We start from the raw sequence: 20,778 nt of genomic DNA, 5'->3' as shown, positions 1-20,778 counted from the left end.
GTAGGCTGACGTTGGATACAGATGGACAGGGAGCCATGGTCTGTAGTAGGCTGACGTTGGATACAGATGGACGGGGAGCCATGGTCTGTAGTAGGCTGACATTGGATACAGATGGACGGGGAGCCATGGTCTGTAGTAGGCTGACATTGGATACAGATGGACAGGGAGCCATGGTCTGTAGTAGGCTGACATTGGATACAGATGGACAGGGAGCCATGGTCTGTAGTAGGCTGACATTGGATACAGATGGACAGGGAGCCATGGTCTGTGGTAGGCTGACGTTGGATACAGATGGACGGGGAGCCATGGTCTGTAGTAGGCTGACGTTGGATACAGATGGACGGGGAGCCATGGTCTGTAGTAGGCTGACATTGGATACAGATGGACGGGGAGCCATGGTCTGTAGTAGGCTGACATTGGATACAGATGGACAGGGAGCCATGGTCTGTAGTAGGCTGACATTGGATAAAGATGGATGGGGAGCCATGGTCTGTATTAGGCTGACATTGGATAAAGATGGATGGGGAGCCATGGTCTGTAGTAGGCTGACATTGGATAAAGATGGATGGGGAGCCATGGTCTGTATTAGGCTGACATTGGATACAGATGGACAGGGAGTCATGGTCTGTAGTAGGCTGACATTGGATAAAGATGGACAGGGAGCCATGGTCTGTATTAGGCTGACATTGGATAAAGATGGACAGGGAGCCATGGTCTGTAGTAGGCTGACATTGAATACAGATGGATGGGGAGCCATGGTCTGTAGTAGGCTGATATTGGATACATAAACGTATAAATGCAGTGCTTAGTAAAATGAGTAAAAAAAACCTCCTCCCCCGATCCGCCCGTCTCCAGTCCTGGGCACAGACTGAACCTGGACTTTGACATGACTATTTGTCTTATGTCAGTTCTGCACCTTAAATGTCATTATTTAGACGTTATTCACACTAGTTGATGAAGCGCTCCACAGCGCATTTATTTATGATTGTTACAAGACTTATATAGGTTGATATATTCATTTTTTTACTCATTTTACTAAGCGCTGCATTTATACGTTTATTTATTTATGGAAGGATTTTGAGGTTCACCTTCATGATAGCTGCTCATCAACCTATTACCTAGCTCTCGTTTTATACCTCTATCATTTTATGACATTGGATACAGATGGACAGGGAGCCATGGTCTGTAGTAGGCTGACATTGAATACAGATGGACAGGGAGCCATGGTCTGTAGTAGGCTGACATTGAATACAGATGGATGGGGAGCCATGGTCTGTGGTAGGCTGACATTGAATACAGATGGATGGGGAGCCATGGTCTGTAGTAGGCTGACATTGAATACAGATGGACAGGGATCCATGGTCTGTAGTAGGCTGACATTGAATACAGATGGATGGGGAGCCATGGTCTGTAGTAGGCTGACATTGAATACAGATGGACAGGGAGTCATGGTCTGTAGTAGGCTGACATTGAATACAGATGGACAGGGAGCCATGGTCTGTAGTAGGCTGACATTGAATACAGATGGACAGGGAGCCATGGTCTGTAGTAGGCTGACATTGAATACAGATGGACAGGGAGCCATGGTCTGTAGTAGGCTGATATTGAATACAGATGGACAGGGATCCATGGTCTGTGGTAGGCTGACATTGAATACAGATGGATGGGGAGCCATGGTCTGTAGTAGGCTGACATTGGATACAGATGGACGGGGAGCCATGGTCTGTAGTAGGCTGACATTGAATACAGATGGACAGGGAGCCATGGTCTGTAGTAGGCTGACATTGAATACAGATGGACAGGGAGCCATGGTCTGTAGTAGGCTGACATTGAATACAGATGGACAGGGAGCCATGGTCTGTAGTAGGCTGACATTGAATACAGATGGACAGGGAGCCATGGTCTGTAGTAGGCTGACATTAGATACAGATGGACAGGGAGCTGTGGGCCGACTCTGGATAGAGATGCAGAGCCATGGTCTCTAGTAAGTTAACTTTGGATACAGATGAATAAGGAGCCATGGTCTCTAGTGGGCAGACATTGAATACAGATGGATGGGGAGCTATGGTCTGTAGTGGGCGGACATTGAATACAGATGGATGGGGAGCCATGGTCTGTAGTGGGCGGACATTGAATACAGATGGATGGGGAGCCATGGTCTCTAGCGGGTAGACATTGAATACAGATGGATGAGGAGCCATGGTCTCCAGTGGGCAGATATTGAATACAGATGGATGGGAGGCCATGGTCTCTAGTGGGCAAACACTGAATACAGATGGATGAGGAGCCATGGTCTCTACTGGGAAGACTTTGAATACAGATGGATGGGGAGCCATGGTCTGTAGTAGGCTGACTTTGGATACAGATGGATGGGAGCTGTGGGCTGACTCTGGATAGAGATGGAGAGCCATGGTCTCTAGTAGGTTAACTTTGGAAACAAATGGATGAGGAGCCATGGTCTCTAGTGGGTGGACATTGAATACAGATGAATGGAGGAGCCATTGTCTCTAGTGGGCAGACATTGAATACAGATGGATGGGGAGCCATGGTCTGTAGTGGACAGACATTGAATACAGATGGATGGAGGAGCCATGGTCTCTAGTGGGCAGACATTGAATACAGATGGCTGGAGGAGCCATGGTCTCTAGTGGGCAGACATTGCATACAGATGGACAGGGAGCTGTGGGCTGACTGGATAGAGATGGAGAGCCATGGTCTTTAGTAGGTTAAGTTTGAATACAGATGGATGGGGAGCCATGGTCTCTAGTGGGCAGACATTGAATACAGATGGATGGAGAGCCATGGTCTCTAGTGGGCAGACATTGAATGCAAAAGGATGGGGAGCCATGGTCTCTAGTGGGTGGACATTGAATACAGATGGATGCGGAGCCAAGGCCTTTAGTGGAATGACTTTCCATCCAAATGGACAAGGAGCTATTGTCTGTAATGGGCTGACTTTTGATAAATGTGGACAGGGTGCAATGGTCTGTAGTGGGCTGATTATGGATACAGATGGACAGGGAGCCATGGTCTCTCCATCCATCTGTAGCCAAAATCTGGATCCAAAGTCAGCCCAGTATAGCCCATGGCTCTCCGTCCATCTGTATCCATAGTCAACCCACTACAGACTATGGCTCCCTGTCCACATGTATGCAAAGTCAGCCCAGTAGAGATCATGGCTACCCATCCATTTGTATCCAAAATCAGCTTATTACAGACTTGGATACAAATGGACAGAGTGCCATGATCTGTAATGGGCTAATTTTGGCTACATGTGGACAGGGAGTCAAGGTATGTAGTGGGCTGACTTTGAATGTAGATGGGTGGGAGCCATAATCTCTAGTGGGCTGACTTTGGATATAAATTGATGGGGAGCCATGGTCTCTAGTGAGCTCACTTTGAATGCAGATGTTCTCGTGTGTCCCACTACAGGTCTGTAGTGATCTGACTTTGATATATGTGGATAGGGAGCCAAGGTGTGTAGTGAGCTTACATTGGATACATGAGGACAGGGAGCCATGGGCTATAGTAGGCTGACTTTGGATATAAATGGACAAGGATCCATGGTTTGTAGTAGGTTGTATACAGATATAAGGGGAGCTATGGTCTGTGAAGGGCTGACTTTGGACAAATGAAGAGGAAGCCATGGTCCATATTGGGCTGACTTCAGATAGAGATGGATAGGAAGCCATGGTCTGTAAAAAGGCTGACTTTTAATATAGACAGACAGGAAGTCATGGTCGGTAGTGGGCTGACTTTGGACACAGATAGACAGGGAGTCATGGTTGGTAGTGGGCTGACTTTGGGTACAGATGGACAAGAAGTCATGGTCAGAAGTGGGCTGACTTTGGATACAGATGGACAAGAAGTCATGGTCGGTAGTGAGCTGACTTTTAATATAGACAGACAGGAAGTCATGGTCGGTAGTGGGCTGACTTTGGACACAGATGGACAGGGAGTCATGGTTGGTAGTGGGCTGACTTTGGACACAGATGGACAGGGAGTCATGGTTGGTAGTGGGCTGACTTTGGACACAGATGGACAGGGAGTCATGGTTGGTAGTGGGCTGACTTTGGGTACAGATGGACAAGAAGTCATGGTCAGAAGTGGGCTGACTTTGGATACAGATGGACAAGAAGTCATGGTCGGTAGTAGGCTGAATTTCAATACATGTAGACGGGGAGTCATGGTCTGCAGTGGGCTGATTTTGGATGCAGAAGGATGGGGAGCTATGGTCTGTAGTGGGCTGATTTTGGATGCAGAAGGATGGGGAGCTATGGTCTGTAGTGGAATGATTTTGGATGCAGAAGGATAAGGAGCCATGGTCTGTAGTGGGCTGACTTTGGATGCAGAAGGAAGGGGAGCCATGGTATATAGTGGGCTGATTTTGGATGCAGAAGGATGGGGAGCCATGGCCTATAGTGGGCTGATTTTGGATGCAGAAGGATGGGGAGCCATGGTATATAGTGGGCTGATTTTGGATGCAGAAGGATGGGGAGCCATGGTCTGTAGTGGGCTGACTTTGGATGCAGAAGGATGGGGAGTCATGGTCTGTAGTGGGCTGACTTTGGATGCAGAAGGATGGGGAGCCATGGTCTGTAGTGGGTTGACTTTGGATGCAGAAGGATGGAGAGTCACAGTCTATAGTGGGCTGACTTTGGATGCAGAAGGATGGGGAGCCATGGTCTGCAGTGGGCTGATTTTGGATGCAGAAGGATGGGGAGCTATGGTCTGTATAGGGCTGATTTTGGATGCAGAAGGATGGGGAGCTATGGTCTGTAGTGGAATGATTTTGGATGCAGAAGGATAAGGAGCCATGGTCTGTAGTGGGCTGACTTTGGATGCAGAAGGAAGGGGAGCCATGGTATATAGTGGGCTGATTTTGGATGCAGAAGGATGGGGAGCCATGGCCTATAGTGGGCTGATTTTGGATGCAGAAGGATGGGGAGCCATGGTATATAGTGGGCTGATTTTGGATGCAGAAGGATGGGGAGCCATGGTCTGTAGTGGGCTGACTTTGGATGCAGAAGGATGGGGAGTCATGGTCTGTAGTGGGCTGACTTTGGATGCAGAAGGATGGGGAGCCATGGTTTGTAGTGGGTTGACTTTGGATGCAGAAGGATGGAGAGTCACAGTCTATAGTGGGCTGACTTTGGATGCAGAAGGATGGGGAGCCATGGTCTATAGTGGGATGAATTTGGATGCAGAAGGATGGGGAGTCATGGTCTGTAGTGGGCTGTCTTTGGATGCAGAAGGATGGGGAGCCATGGTCTATAGTGGGTTGACTTTGGATGCAGAAGGATGGGGAGTCATGGTCTATAGTGGGCTGACTTTGAACAGATGAACAGGGAGCCATGGTCCATACTGGGCTGACTAGAGATGGACAGGAAGCCATGATCTGTAGTGACTTTGGATACAGTTGGACAGCGGACTATGCTCTGTTTTGGGCTGATTAAAATATTTATTCATGAGGACATCTGGGGGTTTAAAGAAAATGTCCATTTTTATTATTGAGTTCTTTTCCATGGAATATATTTTAAAGGGGGAGGGTGGATTCTTTTCTATGCCCGATGTACATTCCTGTAGATGTCTGCATCCCATTCACAGATGAAACTACCATTCTGGGGTTTATACAGAGAGCAAGACTGACCAATCCCATGGACCCCAGGTTCCTGATAAATGACATGGCAGCGGGTGACTGGGAGGATCTGGGGAAGGCAGACGGGGGATCGGGGCCAAGGGTGGGAAGATGAAGATCGGGCCTGGGGGAGGGAAAACGAAGATCAGGCCCGGGGGAGGAAAACAAAGGTAGGGCATGGGGGAAGAAAGAGGAAGATCGGGCCCGGGGGAGAGAAGGCGAAGATTGGGTCCAGGGGAGGGAAGATGGGGATCAGGCCCAAGGGAGGGAAGACAAAGATCGGGCCCAGAGAAGGGAAGATTGGGTCCAGGGGAGGGAAGACAAAGATCGGGCCCAGGGAAGGGAACATTGGGTCCGGGGGAGGGAAGACGAAGATCGGGCCCAAGGGAGAAAATACGGGGGATCAGGCCGAAGAGAGGGAAGATGAAGATGGGGCCCAAGGGAGGGAAGATGAAGATGGGGCCCAAGGGAGGGAAGATGATCGGGCCGAAGGGAGGAAAGATGGGGGATTGGGGCCAAGGGAGGGAAGATGAAGATCAGGCCCAGGGGAGGGAAGACGAAGATGGGGCCCAGGCAAGGGAAGACGGGGGATCAGGTATACGAGGTGTCCTACCTTCCTAGGCTCGCTGTGAGGTGGGACAAGGTGCCCCTCCTCCCTCTATGGCTGTCCAACAATGCAGTGAGCAGGGAGACAAACAGCACTCTCCCCGAACTCCAAACACTTGCCTGCCCACATGGAACATTTAAGCTGACTAGCCCCGCCTCCCCCTACATATCATGTGATTTGCTTGTCTTGGGCAAATGCTTGAAGATAGAAAAAAAAGGCACCTCCATGCTAGCTGAGTTGTCGGATGGCCATGGGGGGGCGGTGGGGTGCCCTGTCCTACCTCACAGCTGGCCTTGGAAAGCACCCAGGAAGATGGGGAACAGAACACATTAATAAATGGAAGAAAGACTTCTCCATTAAGTGCATTTTCATGTAAATCATTTCAGGCAGCGAAAGGGACAACGGATTCCCAGAGCACTGCAGATTACCTAAGGGGACAGCACAGAAGAATCTTAGAAGTATCTGAAAATTCTCAGCTTGAGCTCCTGAACTACATAAACAGGTTATTACTAAACCCTGGAGCCAAGCAGAGTGACAACGCACGTGACCAGGAGTCCGTATACCCGCCGACCGCATGGAATTCTCATATGAAATATTCCACATTCATGACTTAAAACATATGTATATATTTATGTTTATTTTCCAGAAAAAAGAATAGCGTATAAAATTGATACACAGCGGGTCTAAAAAAAATAATAATAACCACATTTTGTTGCTTTGCAGCCTGAAATGAAGACAGACACTGTATTTGTTTTATCCAGCTGTATTTACCCCATGCAACTTATAACATCCAAGTGAAAGGTAAAACACTGACATGTCAGAAAAAAAAAAAACAAAATTCAAAAACAGAATCTCTGAGTTGGAAGAAGGATCCCCCCCCCCGCTGTCAGTATCTTGCTGAACCCCCTTTTGCTGTAATTCCAGCCTTTAGTCTGTTGGGATTTGTCTCTATAACTTTCCACATCTAGACTCTGCGATATTCGATGTTCTTCTCTACAGAACGGCTCAGGTTCAGTGCCATTGGATGGTGGTTTGTGGGCGGCGGCTTCAACCATTCCACAGATTTTCAATGGGGTTGAAGTCTGGACTCTGACTAGGCCATGCCGGGATATTCACCACCTTCTCCTCCAACCACTGGGGGTGCTGTGTGCTTTGGCTCATTGCCATGTTGGAAGGTGAACTTTCTTCCCATGGACAACACTCTGCAGATTTTCCTCTAGAATGGGATGGGATTTTGCCCCATCCATTGTTCCTTCTATCCTGACAAGTGCTACAGAGAAACCCCCCCATAACAGGATATTACCACCCCCCATAACAGGACATTCCCCCCTCCATGCTGTACTGTAGGAATGGTGGTCTTTGGATGGTGAGCTGGCTTGGATTTCCACCAGACATCTGGTTTAGTGTTGAGGCCAAGCCTTCCATTGTGGTCTCCTCTGACCAGATCCCCTTTCTCCATGTGACCTCAGAACCTTCAAGGTGCGTTTTGGCAAAGCTCCATGGTGACGGCATGCGGCCTTTCTTGAGGATCGACTTTTTTCTTGCACGCCTCCCATACAAGCCCCATTGGTGGAGGATTGGTGATCTTGGTGTCACATGCACACAATGACCACTCTGTGTCATCCATTCCTGACACAGCTTCAGAGTTGCTGGAGGCCTCTTGGTGGCCTCTCTGACCAGTTTCCTCCTGGCTCTTTCCTCCAGGTTGGAGCGACGTCCTGATCCAGTGAGGGGCTGTGTTCTACCAAATCCCTCCCCCTTTTTCATAGACGTCGCTCTGCTTCTAGGCATTGATAAATACTTTGTATCCATCTCCTGACTTGTGCCTGTCCACAACTTTATCCTGGTGACAGTGCCTGGCCATGCATAGGTGATTGTTTGCTTCAGCTGTACTACCAGAGACTGAAATGCTCCAGGAAAGCTGTTTTCATGCTGAGCCAATCACAATGATCACAGGGGAGTCACATGGCTTTGTATGCCATAGAGGAGGTGATTGAGTTAGGAGGGGATGATCTTTTCTCCAACTCAGTGGTTCAAAATTTTTACTATTTTCTGAGTAAATACAGCGGGATAAAACAAAATCTGTGTCTGTCTTCATTTCAGGCTGCAAAGCAACAAATGTGAATATTTTAAGATGGGGGACGGGGATTCTTTTCTATACCCGATGTACATTCCTGTAGACGTCTGCATCCCATTCACAGATGAAATTACCATTCTGGGGGTTACACAGGGCGCACGACTGACCAATCACAGGGACCCCAGGATACTGATAAATGACATGGCAGTGGGTGACGGCCCTAGGGAGGGTCCGGGGAGGGAAGACGAGGATTGGCTCAAGGGAAGGGAAGACGAGGGTCGGGCCCGGGGGGAGGAGGGAAGACGAAGGTCGGGCCCGGAGAGGAGGGAAGACGAGGGTCGGGCCCGGGGGGAGGAGGGAAGACGAAGGTCGGGCCCGGGGGGAGGAGGGAAGACGAAGGTCGGGCACGGGGGGAGGAGGGAAGACGAAGGTCGGGCCCGGGGGGAGGAGGGAAGACGAAGGTCGGGCCCGGGGGGAGGAGGGAAGACGAAGGTCGGGCCCGGGGGGAGGAGGGAAGACGAAGGTCGGGCCCGGGGGGAGGAGGGAAGACGAAGGTCGGGCCCGGGGGGAGGAGGGAAGACGAAGGTCGGGCCCGGGGGGAGGAGGGAAGACGAGGGTCGGGCCCGGGGGGAGGAGGGAAGACGAGGGTCGGGCCCGGGGGGAGGAGGGAAGACGAGGGTCGGGCCCGGGGGGAGGAGGGAAGACGAGGGTCGGGCCCGGGGAGGAGGGAAGACGAGGGTCGGGCCCGGGGAGGAGGAAAGACGAGGGTCGGGCCCGGGGAGGAGGGAAGACGAGGGTCGGGCCCGGGGAGGAGGGAAGACGAGGGTCGGGCCCGGGAAGGAGGGAAGACGAGGGTCGGGCCCGGGGAGGAGGGAAGACGAGGGTCGGGCCCGGGGAGGAGGGAAGACGAGGGTCGGGCCCGGGGAGGAGGGAAGACGAGGGTCGAGCCCGGGGAGGAGGGAAGACGAGGGTCGGGCCCGGGGAGGAGGGAAGACGAGGGTCGGGCCCGGGGAGGAGGGAAGACGAGGGTCGGGCCCGGGGAGGAGGGAAGACGAGGGTCGGGCCCGGGGAGGAGGGAAGACGAGGGTCGGGCCCGGGGAGGAGGGAAGACGAGGATCGGATCCGGGGAGGAGGGAAGATGAAGGTCGGATACGGGGAGGAGGGAAGACAAGGATCGGATCCAGGGAGGAGGGAAGATGAGGGTCGGGCCCGGGGAGGAGGGAAGACGAGGATCGGGCCCGGGGAGGAGGGAAGACGAGGATCGAGCCCGGGGAGGAGGAGGGTCGGGCCCGGGGAGGAGGGAAGACGAGGGTCCGGCCCGGGGAGGAGGGAAGACGAGGGTCGGGCCCGGGGAGGAGGGAAGACGAGGGTCGGATCCGGGGAGGAGGGAAGATGAAGGTCGGATACGGGGAGGAGGGAAGACAAGGATCGGATCCAGGGAGGGAAGATGAGGTCAAAAGAGCGAAGCTGACGGTGAACAGAGCAGATAGTGAATGATGAATGGAGCCCAAGGTGAAGGATAGGGATGGTGATGATGATGATGATGAAATGTGCGGGGTGAAGGATAGGGATGGTGATAATAATGAAATGTGCGGGGTGAAGGATAGGGATGGTGATGATGACGATGAATTGCGTGGGGTGAAGGATAGGGATGGTGATGATGAATTGCGTGGGGTGAAGGATAGGGATGGTGATGATGATGAATTGTGTGGGGTGAAGGATAGGGATGGTGATGATGATGAATTGCATGGGGTGAAGGATAGGGATGGTGATGATGAATTGCGTGGGGTGAAGGATAGGGATGGTGATGATGAATTGCGTGGGGTGAAGGATAGGGATGGTGATGATGATGATGAATTGCGTGGGGTGAAGGATAGGGATGGTGATGATGATGATGAATTGCACGGGGTGAAGGATAGGGATGGTGATGATGATGAATTGCACGGGGTGAAGGATAGGTATGATGCAGGGTGTGACTTCCATACTCTTCTGTTGGTCTCACCCTTCTTGAACTCCTCCAGCATGGTGTCCATCTGGGTGTTAGGGATGATGATGGTGAGTAGGGCAGAATGAAGGATGATGATGGTGAATGATGTACATAGTGAAGGATAGGGATGATGGATCATGCATCATATTCCTCCTCACCCTTCTTGAACTCCTCCAGCATGGCGATGGGTGTTGTTGGTCTCACCCTTTTTGAATTCCACAAACATCCAGCTGGGTGTTGTTGGTGAGGATGGCGAATACGGTACATAGTGGAGGAGGATGATGATGATGAGTAGGGTACATAGTGGAGGAGGATGATGATGATGAGTAGGGTACATAGTGGAGGATGATGATGATGAAGAATGGGGCACATAGTGGAGGATGATGATGAAGAATGGGGCACATAGTGGAGGATGATGATGAAGAATGAGGCACATAGTGGAGGATGATGATGAAGAATGAGGCACATAGTGGAGGATGATGATGATGAAGAATGAGGCACATAGTGGAGGATGATGATGATGAAGAATGGGGCACATAGTGGAGGATGATGATGATGAAGAATGGGGCACAGTGGAGGATGATGATGATGAAGAATGGGGCACATAGTGGAGGATGATGATGATGATGAATGGGGCACATAGTGGATGATGATGATGATGAAGAATGGGGCACATACTGGAGGATGATGAACAGGGTACATAGTGGATGATGATGATGAAGAATGGGGCACATAGTGGAGGATGATGATGATGAAGAATGGGGCACATAGTGGAGGATGATGATGATGAAGAATGGGGCACATAGTGGAGGATGATGATGATGAATGGGGCACATACTGGAGGATGATGATGATGAACAGGGTACATAGTGGATGATGATGATGAAGAATGGGGCACATAGTGGAGGATGATGATGATGATGATGAAGAATGGGGCACATAGTGGAGGATGATGATGATGAAGAATGGGGCACATAGTGGAGGATGATGATGATGAAGAATGGGGCACATACTGGAGGATGATGATGATGAACAGGGTACATAGTGGATGATGATGATGAAGAATGGGGCACATAGTGGAGGATGATGATGATGAAGAATGGGGCACATAGTGGAGGATGATGATGATGATGAAGAATGGGGCACATAGTGGAGGATGATGATGATGAAGACTGGGGCATATAGTAGGGGATGAGGATGATGAAGAATGGGGCACATAGTGGAGGACGATGATGATGAAGACTGGGGCACATAGTGGAGGATGATGATGATGATGATGAAGACTGGGGCACATAGTGGAGGATGATGATGAAGAACGGAGCACACAGCGGAGGATGATGATGATGAAGAACGGAGCACACAGCGGAGGATGATGATGATGATGAAGAACAGAGCACAGTGGAGGATGGGGTTGATGATGAAGAATGGGGCACATAGTGGAGAAGGATGATGATGAACGGGGCACAGCGGAGGATGGGGATGATGATGAAAAATGGGGCACACAACGGAGGATGATGATGAAGAACGGGGCACACAGTGGAGGATGACGATGATGAAGAATGGGGCACAGCGGAGGATGATGATGATGAATGGGGCACACAGCGAGGATGATGATGATGATGAACGGGGCAAAGCGGAGGATGATGATGAATGGGGCACACAGCGCAGGATGGGGATGATGATGAACAGGGCACAGCGGAGGATGGGGATGATGATGAAGAATGGGGCACACAGCGGAGGATGATGATGATGATGAAGAACGGGGCAAAGCGGAGGATGATGATGATGAAGAATGGGGCACACAGCGCAGGATGATGATGATGATGATGAACAGGGCACATTGGAGGATGGGGATGATGATGAAGAATGGGGCACACAGTGGAGGATGATGATGATGATGAACAGGGCACAGCGGAGGATGGGGATGATGATGAAAAACGAGGCACAGTAGAGGATGGGGATGACGGCTCACGCTCCTCCTCACCCTTCTTGAACTCCTCGAGCACGGCATCCAGGCGGGTGTCGTTGAAGACGCAGTGGAGGGGGCGGTGGTAGAAGCGGGTGACAGTCTGGAGGGGGGTGCAGTCGTCGGGGTCCACGAAGGCCAGGTCCTTGACGAAGAGGATGTCCACGATGTTGGCGCGGTGGTCGCCCTCGTAGACGGGGATGCGGGTGTAGCCGCTGCGCAGGATGTGGGAGACGGTGGTGAAGTCGAGGACGGCGTCGGCGCGCAGCATGAAGCAGTCCCCCAGCGGGGTGAGGACGTCCTCCACGGCCTTGGTGCGAAGCTCTAGCGCCCCCTGGATGATGTTAAGCTCCTCCTTCAGCAGGTCATTGTAGGGGTCGGCGGCGCGCAGCATCTCCAGCAGCTTCTCGCGGGTGTAGAAGGTGCTGATCTCCTGGCGGAGGGCCCAGTCCAGGAGGCGGGACAGAGGGAAGGACAGCGGGAAGGTGACGGCCATCAGCAGGCGGCTCAGGCAGACGCTCCGCGAGGCGATGGCCAGGCCGTGGCGGGAACACACGGAATAGGGGGCCACCTCCCCGCACAGGAAGACCCCCGCCGTACACGCCAGGACCGCCAACCACGGCTCCGCCGGGAGGACGGCCCGATACAGCCAGCCGGCCAGGGAGGCGTTGGCCAGAGCGTTCCCCAGCAGGAGGGAGCAGAGCAGGAAGGAGCCCCGCCCCCGCACAGACTGGACACGCCCCGCCTGCGCCTTCTCCGCCTCCGAGCCGCTGTTCTGCAGGACGCGGAGCTCTACCGGGTCCAGGGAGAGGAGGGAGAGACGCAGACCCCCAAATATCGCCGACACCCCCAGGAGGACCCCCGACACCAACACCCGCACCCCCCCAGACAGACCCTTCTCCACCTCCAGAACCTCCAGGGAGAACTCCCCGCCCCCATGGTGTTCCCAACTCCGCCCATCATAGGCGCACACCGAGAAGACCCGCCCCCGCTCACCCTTCCGCAACTCCCCCACCCGCACCTCCACCACCGCGGATCCTCCGCCGGGGGCCCCCAGGGGCCCCGACACCTCCACATCCGGGGAACCCCCCTCCCCGCACACCGCCGGATCCTCCACGAACACCAGCCGGGGGCCGCTGCCGTTCACCGGGGGCTGCTGGTAATACAAGCGGAGAGAGAAGCGGCTCCCCTCCGCCGCCCGCAGCGTCCCCCCCTCCAGCGACACCCGACCCCCCACCGTGTCCTCCGGCCGCAGGCCCAGCAACCAACCCGAGCAACACCGGGAGACCAGCAGGAGGACCAGGGGGGAGGGGGACCACCGACACACCGCCATCCCGGAGCCCCGGACACTGGCAGGGGGGAGGAGCCCCGGGCTGGCCAATGGGGAGGGGAGGACGATCTGCGGGGGGAGGAGCTCCGGGTATGACAGGAGGGAGGAGCACCGGGCCGGCCAATGGGGATGGAAGGACGATCTGCGGGGGGAGGATCTCCGGGTATGACAGGGGGAGGAGCCTCAGACTGGCCAATGAAGATGGGAGAAAGCCACACTGGCAGGGGGAGGAGCCCTGGGACGGCCAAACAGGAAGGGAAGATGAGCTACGGGGGGAGGAGCCCCGGATATTGAAGGAGGAGGAGCCCCGGGTCGGCCAATGAGGAGAAGCACAAGCTACAGGGGAGGAGCCTCGGGCTATGACAGAGGGAGGAGCATCGGACCGGCCGATGAGAAAGGGAGGACGAGATATGGGGAGGAGCCGGGGGTCAGCAACTTGCAGGTAGGGGAGTTGCTGGAGGAGGAGCCTCAGGCCCGGCCATTTATAAGGGGAGGAGTTACAGCGGTAGCAACCCTGAGCCGGCCAATGAGAGCGAGAAGACTAAATATAGGGGGAGGAGCCTCTAGCAGGCTACTGACAGATGGGAGGAGCTACAAGTAAAACAGCCAATGAGAGAGGAAAGAGGAGGAGCCTCAGATACTAAAAGGGTTAAGAAACCAAGGGGGAGGAGCCCCGGGTCAGCAAATGACAGGAGGTGGAACCTCGGGGGCGGGGTGATGGTTTCTTTAGGTGTACACTAGTCACATGACTTGTCCTGGGCGTGGCCAGTCTCCCCACGTTACTGGTTGTCGCGGTTGTCAGTAAATAATAATGTTCTCCGTCAGTGAAATTTTCATGTTTTGTCAATAGAAAATGCCAACACTGCCCTCCGAGCCGACCAATGAGAGCGGGAGGACTACCTACAGGGGGAGGAGCCTCTGGGCGACTGCTAACAGATGGGAGGAGCTATATAGGGAGGGGCCCAGGGCCAACAACTGATAGGAGACGTCCCAGCAGTAGGCGGGGACACAGGTCAGCCTATGATATAAGGAGGAGGAGTCTTGGGCCGGCTAGTGAGTAGGAGGAGCCACAGGCCTGCTGACAGGAGGTCCTCCTGGGCCGGTCTCTGATAGTAGGTGGAGCCACACCTCTGACACACCCTGATTATGCGATGTGTAGAACAGAGGTCACATGGGAAGGCAGAAGAGGCGGGAAGAGGGGAGGAGGTGAATGTGAGCATTGGGGGAAATGTATTGATGTTTTCACCCAACATTCACCTCTGTCCAATCAGGAGTGAGAATGTTGATAATGCCCCTCCCCCACCCTCAGGGTCCTCTCCATACATCGACCTCAGATATCGCTGGATGACGATCTGTCCCCAGCCATCAGTCCTGGTGAGTGTACCGCCCCTGAGGAGCTCCAGGAATGGACTCCTCCCCCCAAACGGGGAACCCCCCCCCCACGACAATGTCTCCCCAACCTTCTGAGATTATCTCCCAGAATGGCGTTCCTGGGGGGCGGAGACAGAGTTCTGCGTCCGGGGAACGCGGCCAAACCGGAACTTATCACCCGTATTCGTCATTAACAAGAACTCCACATGGAGCTTTATCCTGTTATACTTTTATTCATCAATCAGACACAAGAAATGTTCACGTTCCGGAGGTGTATATTGCACCATGTATGATGAACACCCAGTGATGTACTGATTGGACACAAGAAATGTTCACGTTCCGGAGGTGTATATTGCACCATGTATGATGAACACCCAGTGATGTACTGATCAGACACAAGAAATGTTCACGTTCCGGAGGTGTATATTGCACCATGTATGATGAAGATCCAGTGATGTACTGATTGGACACAAGAAATGTTCACGTTCCGGAGGTGTTTATTGCACCATGTATGATGAACACCCAGTGATGTACTGATTGGACACAAGAAATGTTCACGTTCCGGAGGTGTTTATTGCACCATGTATGATGAAGATCCAGTGATGTACTGATTGGACACAAGAAATGCCCTCATGTTCCGGAGGTGTATATTGCACCATGTATGATGAACACCCAGTGATGTACTGATTGGACACAAGAAATGCCCTCATGTTCCGGAGGTGTATATTGCACCATGTATGATGAACACCCAGTGATGTACTGATTGGACACAAGAAATGCCCTCATGTTCCGGAGGTGTATATTGCACCATGTATGATGAACACCCAGTGATGTACTGATTACACACAAGAAATGCCCTCATGTTCCGGAGGTGTTTATTGCACCATGTATGATGAAGATCCAGTGATGTACTAATCAGACACATGAAATGTCCTCACGTTCCAGAGGTGTTTATTGCACCATGTATGATGAAGATCCAGTGATGTACTGATTGGACACAAGAAATGCCCTCATGTTCCGGAGGTATTTATTGCACCATGTATGATGAAGATCCAGTGATGTACTAATCAGACACATGAAATGTCCTCACGTTCCGGAGGTGTATATTGCACCATGTATGATGAAGATCCAGTGATGTACTGATTGGACACAAGAAATGCCCTCATGTTTTCCGGAGGTGTTTATTGCACCATGTATGATGAAGATCCAGTGATGTACTAATCAGACACATGAAATGTCCTCACGTTCCGGAGGTGTATATTGCACCATGTATGATGAACACCCAGTGATGTACTGATTGGACACAAGAAATGTCCTCACGTTCCGGAGGTGTATATTGCACCATGTATGAAGAAGATCCAGTGATGTACTGATTGGACACAAGAAATGCCCTCACGTTCTGGAGGTGTTTATTGCACCATGTATGATGAAGATCCAGTGATGTACTGATTGGACACAAGATGGCAGTATCATCTCAGCAGCAGAGTCCTGTACATGCTGAGACCAGACACCGTCCGTCATGTGATGCGAGGCGAAGCCCGGGGCCCCTTAGTGAATGCTATTGCCTGCTATAATGCCATTCCAGGAGCTGTTTGTAGAGTACTTCAGGCCGCTATCCCGATGACTGGTAACGTCATGACGTCATCCGCACACTCCTCCCCGACTTGTTTCGTCACTAGTCATGTGACAATACAGATGGCGTCTGGACTCAGCATGTACAGGACTCTGCTGCTGAGATGATACTGCCATCTGGTGTCTGATCAGTACATCACTGGATGTTCATCATACATGGTGCAATACACACCTCCAGAACATGAGAGCATTTCTTGTGTGTAATCGGTACATCACTGGGTGTTCATCATAGATGGTGCAATACACACCTCCGGAACGTGAGAGCATTTCTTGTGTCCAATCAGCACATCACTGGGTGTTCATCATAGATGGTGCAATACACACCTCCAGAACATGAGAGCATTTCTTGTGTCCAATCAGCACATCACTGGGTGTTCATCATACATGGTGCAATATACACCTCCGGAACATGAGAGCATTTCTTGTGTCCGATCAGTACATCACTGGATCTTCATCATACATGGTGCAATATACACCTCCGGAACATGAGGGCATTTCTTGTGTCCGATCAGTACATCACTGGATGTTCATCATACATGGTGCAATATACACCTCCGGAACGTGAGAGCATTTCTTGTGTATAATCAGTACATCACTGGATCTTCATCATACATGGTGCAATATACACCTCCGGAACGTGAGAGCATTTCTTGTGTCCGATCAGTACATCACTGGGTGTTCATCATACATGGTGCAATATACACCTCCGGAACATGAGGGCATTTCTTGTGTATAATCAGTACATCACTGGATCTTCATCATACATGGTGCAATATACACCTCCGGAACGTGAGGACATTTCTTGTGTATAATCAGTACATCACTGGATCTTCATCATACATGGTGCAATATACACCTCCGGAACGTGAGAGCATTTCTTGTGTATAATCAGTACATCACTGGATCTTCATCATACATGGTGCAATATACACCTCCGGAACGTGAGAGCATTTCTTGTGTATAATCAGTACATCACTGGGTGTTCATCATACATGGTGCAATATACACCTCCGGAACATGAGAGCATTTCTTGTGTGTAATCAGTACATCACTGGATCTTCATCATACATGGTGCAATATACACCTCCGGAACGTGAGAGCATTTCTTGTGTATAATCAGTACATCACTGGGTGTTCATCATACATGGTGCAATATACACCTCCGGAACGTGAGAGCATTTCTTGTGTCCGATCAGTACATCACTGGGTGTTCATCATACATGGTGCAATATACACCTCCGGAACATGAGGGCATTTCTTGTGTATAATCAGTACATCACTGGATCTTCATCATACATGGTGCAATATACACCTCTGGAACGTGAACATTTCTTGTGTCTGATTGATGAATAAAAGTATAACAGGATAAAGCTCCATGTGGAGTTCTTGTTAATGAGGAATACGGGTGACACCAAGACACTCATCAGGAGGAGCTCACTGTGGAGTCTTCATTCAGTGAGCTGATCTTCTGAGTCCATATGGGGCCAAAAGTGCAGTTAGACCGAAACATTGTACAATGTGCAGTCACACGGTGTGAGGTGAGCAGATATACACTGCCACCCCCCAACACTGCCACCCCCCAACACTGCCATCCCCCAACACTGCCACCCCCCAACACTGCCACCCCCCAACACTGTCATCCCCCAACACTGCCACCCCCCAACACTGCCATCCCCCAACACTGCCACCCCCCAACACTGCCACCCCCCAACACTGCCATCCCCCAACACTGCCACCCCCCAACACTGCCACCCCCCAACACTGTCATCCCCCAACACTGCCATCCCCCAACACTGCCACCCCCCAACACTGTCATCCCCCAACACTGTCATCCCCCAACACTGCCATCCCCCGACACTGCCACCCCCCAACACTGTCATCCCCCAACACTGCCATCCCTCGACACTGCCACCCCCCAACACTGCCACCCCCCAACACTGCCACCCCCCAACACTGCCATCCCCCGACACTGCCACCCCCCGACACTGCCACCCCCCGACACTGCCATCCCTCGACACTGCCACCCCCCAACACTGCCACCCCCCAACACTGCCATCCCCCGACACTGCCACCCCCCGACACTGCCACCCCCCGACACTGCCATCCCTCGACACTGCCACCCCCCAACACTGCCACCCCCCAACACTGCCACCCCCCAGCACTGCCATCCCCCAGCACTGCCATCCCTCGACACTGCCACCCCCCAACACTGCCACCCCCCAACACTGTCATCCCCCAGCACTGCCATCCCTCGACACTGCCATCCCCCAACACTGCCACCCCCCAACACTGCCACCCCCCAACACTGCCATCCCCCAACACTGTCATCCCCCAGCACTGCCATCCCTCGACACTGCCACCCCCCAACACTGCCACCCCCCAACACTGTCATCCCCCAACACTGTCATCCCCCAGCACTGCCATCCCTCGACACTGCCACCCCCCAACACTGCCACCCCCCAACACTGCCACCCCCCAACACTGTCATCCCTCGACACTGACGGTGAGCAGATATACGGTGGAGGACGGTGAGCGGATATATGGTGGAGGATGGGGAGCGGATATATGGTGGAGGACGGTGAGCAGATATATGGTGGAGGATGGAGAGCGGATATATGGTGGAGGATGGAGAGCGGATATATGGTGGAGGATGGAGAGCGGATATATGGTGGAGGACGGTGAGCGGATATATGGTGGAGGACGGTGAGCGGATATATGGTGGAGGATGGGGAGCGGATATGGTGGAGGACGGTGAGCGGATATATGGTGGAGGACGGAGAGCGGATATATGGTGGAGGACGGTGAGCGGATATATGGTGGAGGATGGTGAGCGGATATATAGTGGAGGATGGTGAGCGGATATATGGTGGAGGATGGTGAGCGGATATATGGTGGAGGACGGAGAGCAGATATATGGTGGAGGACGGTGAGCGGATATACGGTGGAGGACGGAGAGCGGATATATGGTGGAGGACGGTGAGCGGATATATGGTGGAGGACGGAGATCGGATATATGGTGGAGGACGGAGAGCGGATATATGGTGGAGGATGGTGAGCGGATATATGGTGGAGGACGGTGAGCGGATATATGGTGGAGGACGGAGAGCGGATATATGGTGGAGGACGGAGAGCGGATATATGGTGGAGGACGGAGAGCGGATATATGGTGGAGGACGGAGAGCGGATATATGGTGGAGGACGGAGATCGGATATATGGTGGAGGACGGAGATCGGATATATGGTGGAGGATGGTGAGCAGATATATGGTGGAGGACGGAGAGCGGATATATGGTGGAGGATGGGGAGCGGATATATGGTGGAGGACGGAGAGCGGATATATGGTGGAGGACGGTGAGGAGATATATGGTGGAGGACGGAGATCGGATATATGGTGGAGGACGGTGAGCGGATATATGGTGGAGGACGGAGAGCGGATATATGGTGGAGGATGGGGAGCGGATATATGGTGGAGGACGGAGAGCGGATATATGGTGGAGGACGGTGAGGAGATATATGGTGGAGGACGGAGATCGGATATATGGTGGAGGACGGAGATCGGATATATGGTGGAGGACGGAGAGCGGATATATGGTGGAGGATGGGGAGCGGATATATGGTGGAGGACGGAGAGCGGATATATGGTGGAGGACGGAGATCGGATATATGGTGGAGGATGTCTTTGTACGGGAATTGATGACAGATGCACAGATTTTTCTTTATCCAAAGAACTGAATAAACACTTTATTGATTGAACTCGAGTATTTGAATTACTTTTGTTTGATTCATACTTATTTTTTGTGTTTTTTTTATATATATATATTTGTATTTTTATTTCAATATTAATATTTTTTCCACTATTTTATCTTCTATATATATTTTTTATTTTTTTCACTTTGTTTTTTGGCTATATAAAGATTGTGTCATCCCCCAGCACTGCCATCCCCTGACACTGCCATCCTTCCCGACATTGCCACCCCCCATCCTCCAACACTGCTATCCCCCATCCCCCAACACTGTTATCCCCCAATCCCCCAACACTGACATAACCAACCCCAACACTGCCATCCCCCATCCCCCAACACTGCCATCCCCCCTAATACTGCCATCCCCCAACACTGTCATACCCCATCCCCTAACACTGCCATCCCCTAACACTGCCATCCCCCCATT

General features: G+C 52.2%; 1 protein-coding gene across 2 annotated transcripts in view; it reads right to left on the bottom strand.

Annotated features, from left to right (window-relative positions):
* Window positions 1–13,664, bottom strand: part of LOC149435370 (metal transporter CNNM1-like) — a 77,770-nt gene extending 64,106 nt beyond the window's left edge. For both annotated transcript variants that reach the window (XM_089662720.1, XM_089662721.1), the window contains exon 1: window positions 12,294–13,664. In XM_089662720.1, the coding sequence (XP_089518846.1) occupies window positions 12,294–13,608 (1,315 nt within the window). In that variant the 5' untranslated portion in view covers window positions 13,609–13,664. The remainder of the gene's footprint in view (window positions 1–12,293) is intronic.
* Between the last annotated feature and the right edge of the window lie 7,114 nt (window positions 13,665–20,778).

Source organism: Staurois parvus, unplaced genomic scaffold, assembly GCF_062004578.1.
Source record: "Staurois parvus isolate SC_StPar_1 unplaced genomic scaffold, SC_StPar_1.0 ptg001527l, whole genome shotgun sequence".
Classification (NCBI taxonomy): domain Eukaryota; kingdom Metazoa; phylum Chordata; class Amphibia; order Anura; family Ranidae; genus Staurois; species Staurois parvus.
Note: the sequence above shows the minus strand (reverse complement) of the source record. Positions and strands in the feature narration are given on the sequence as shown.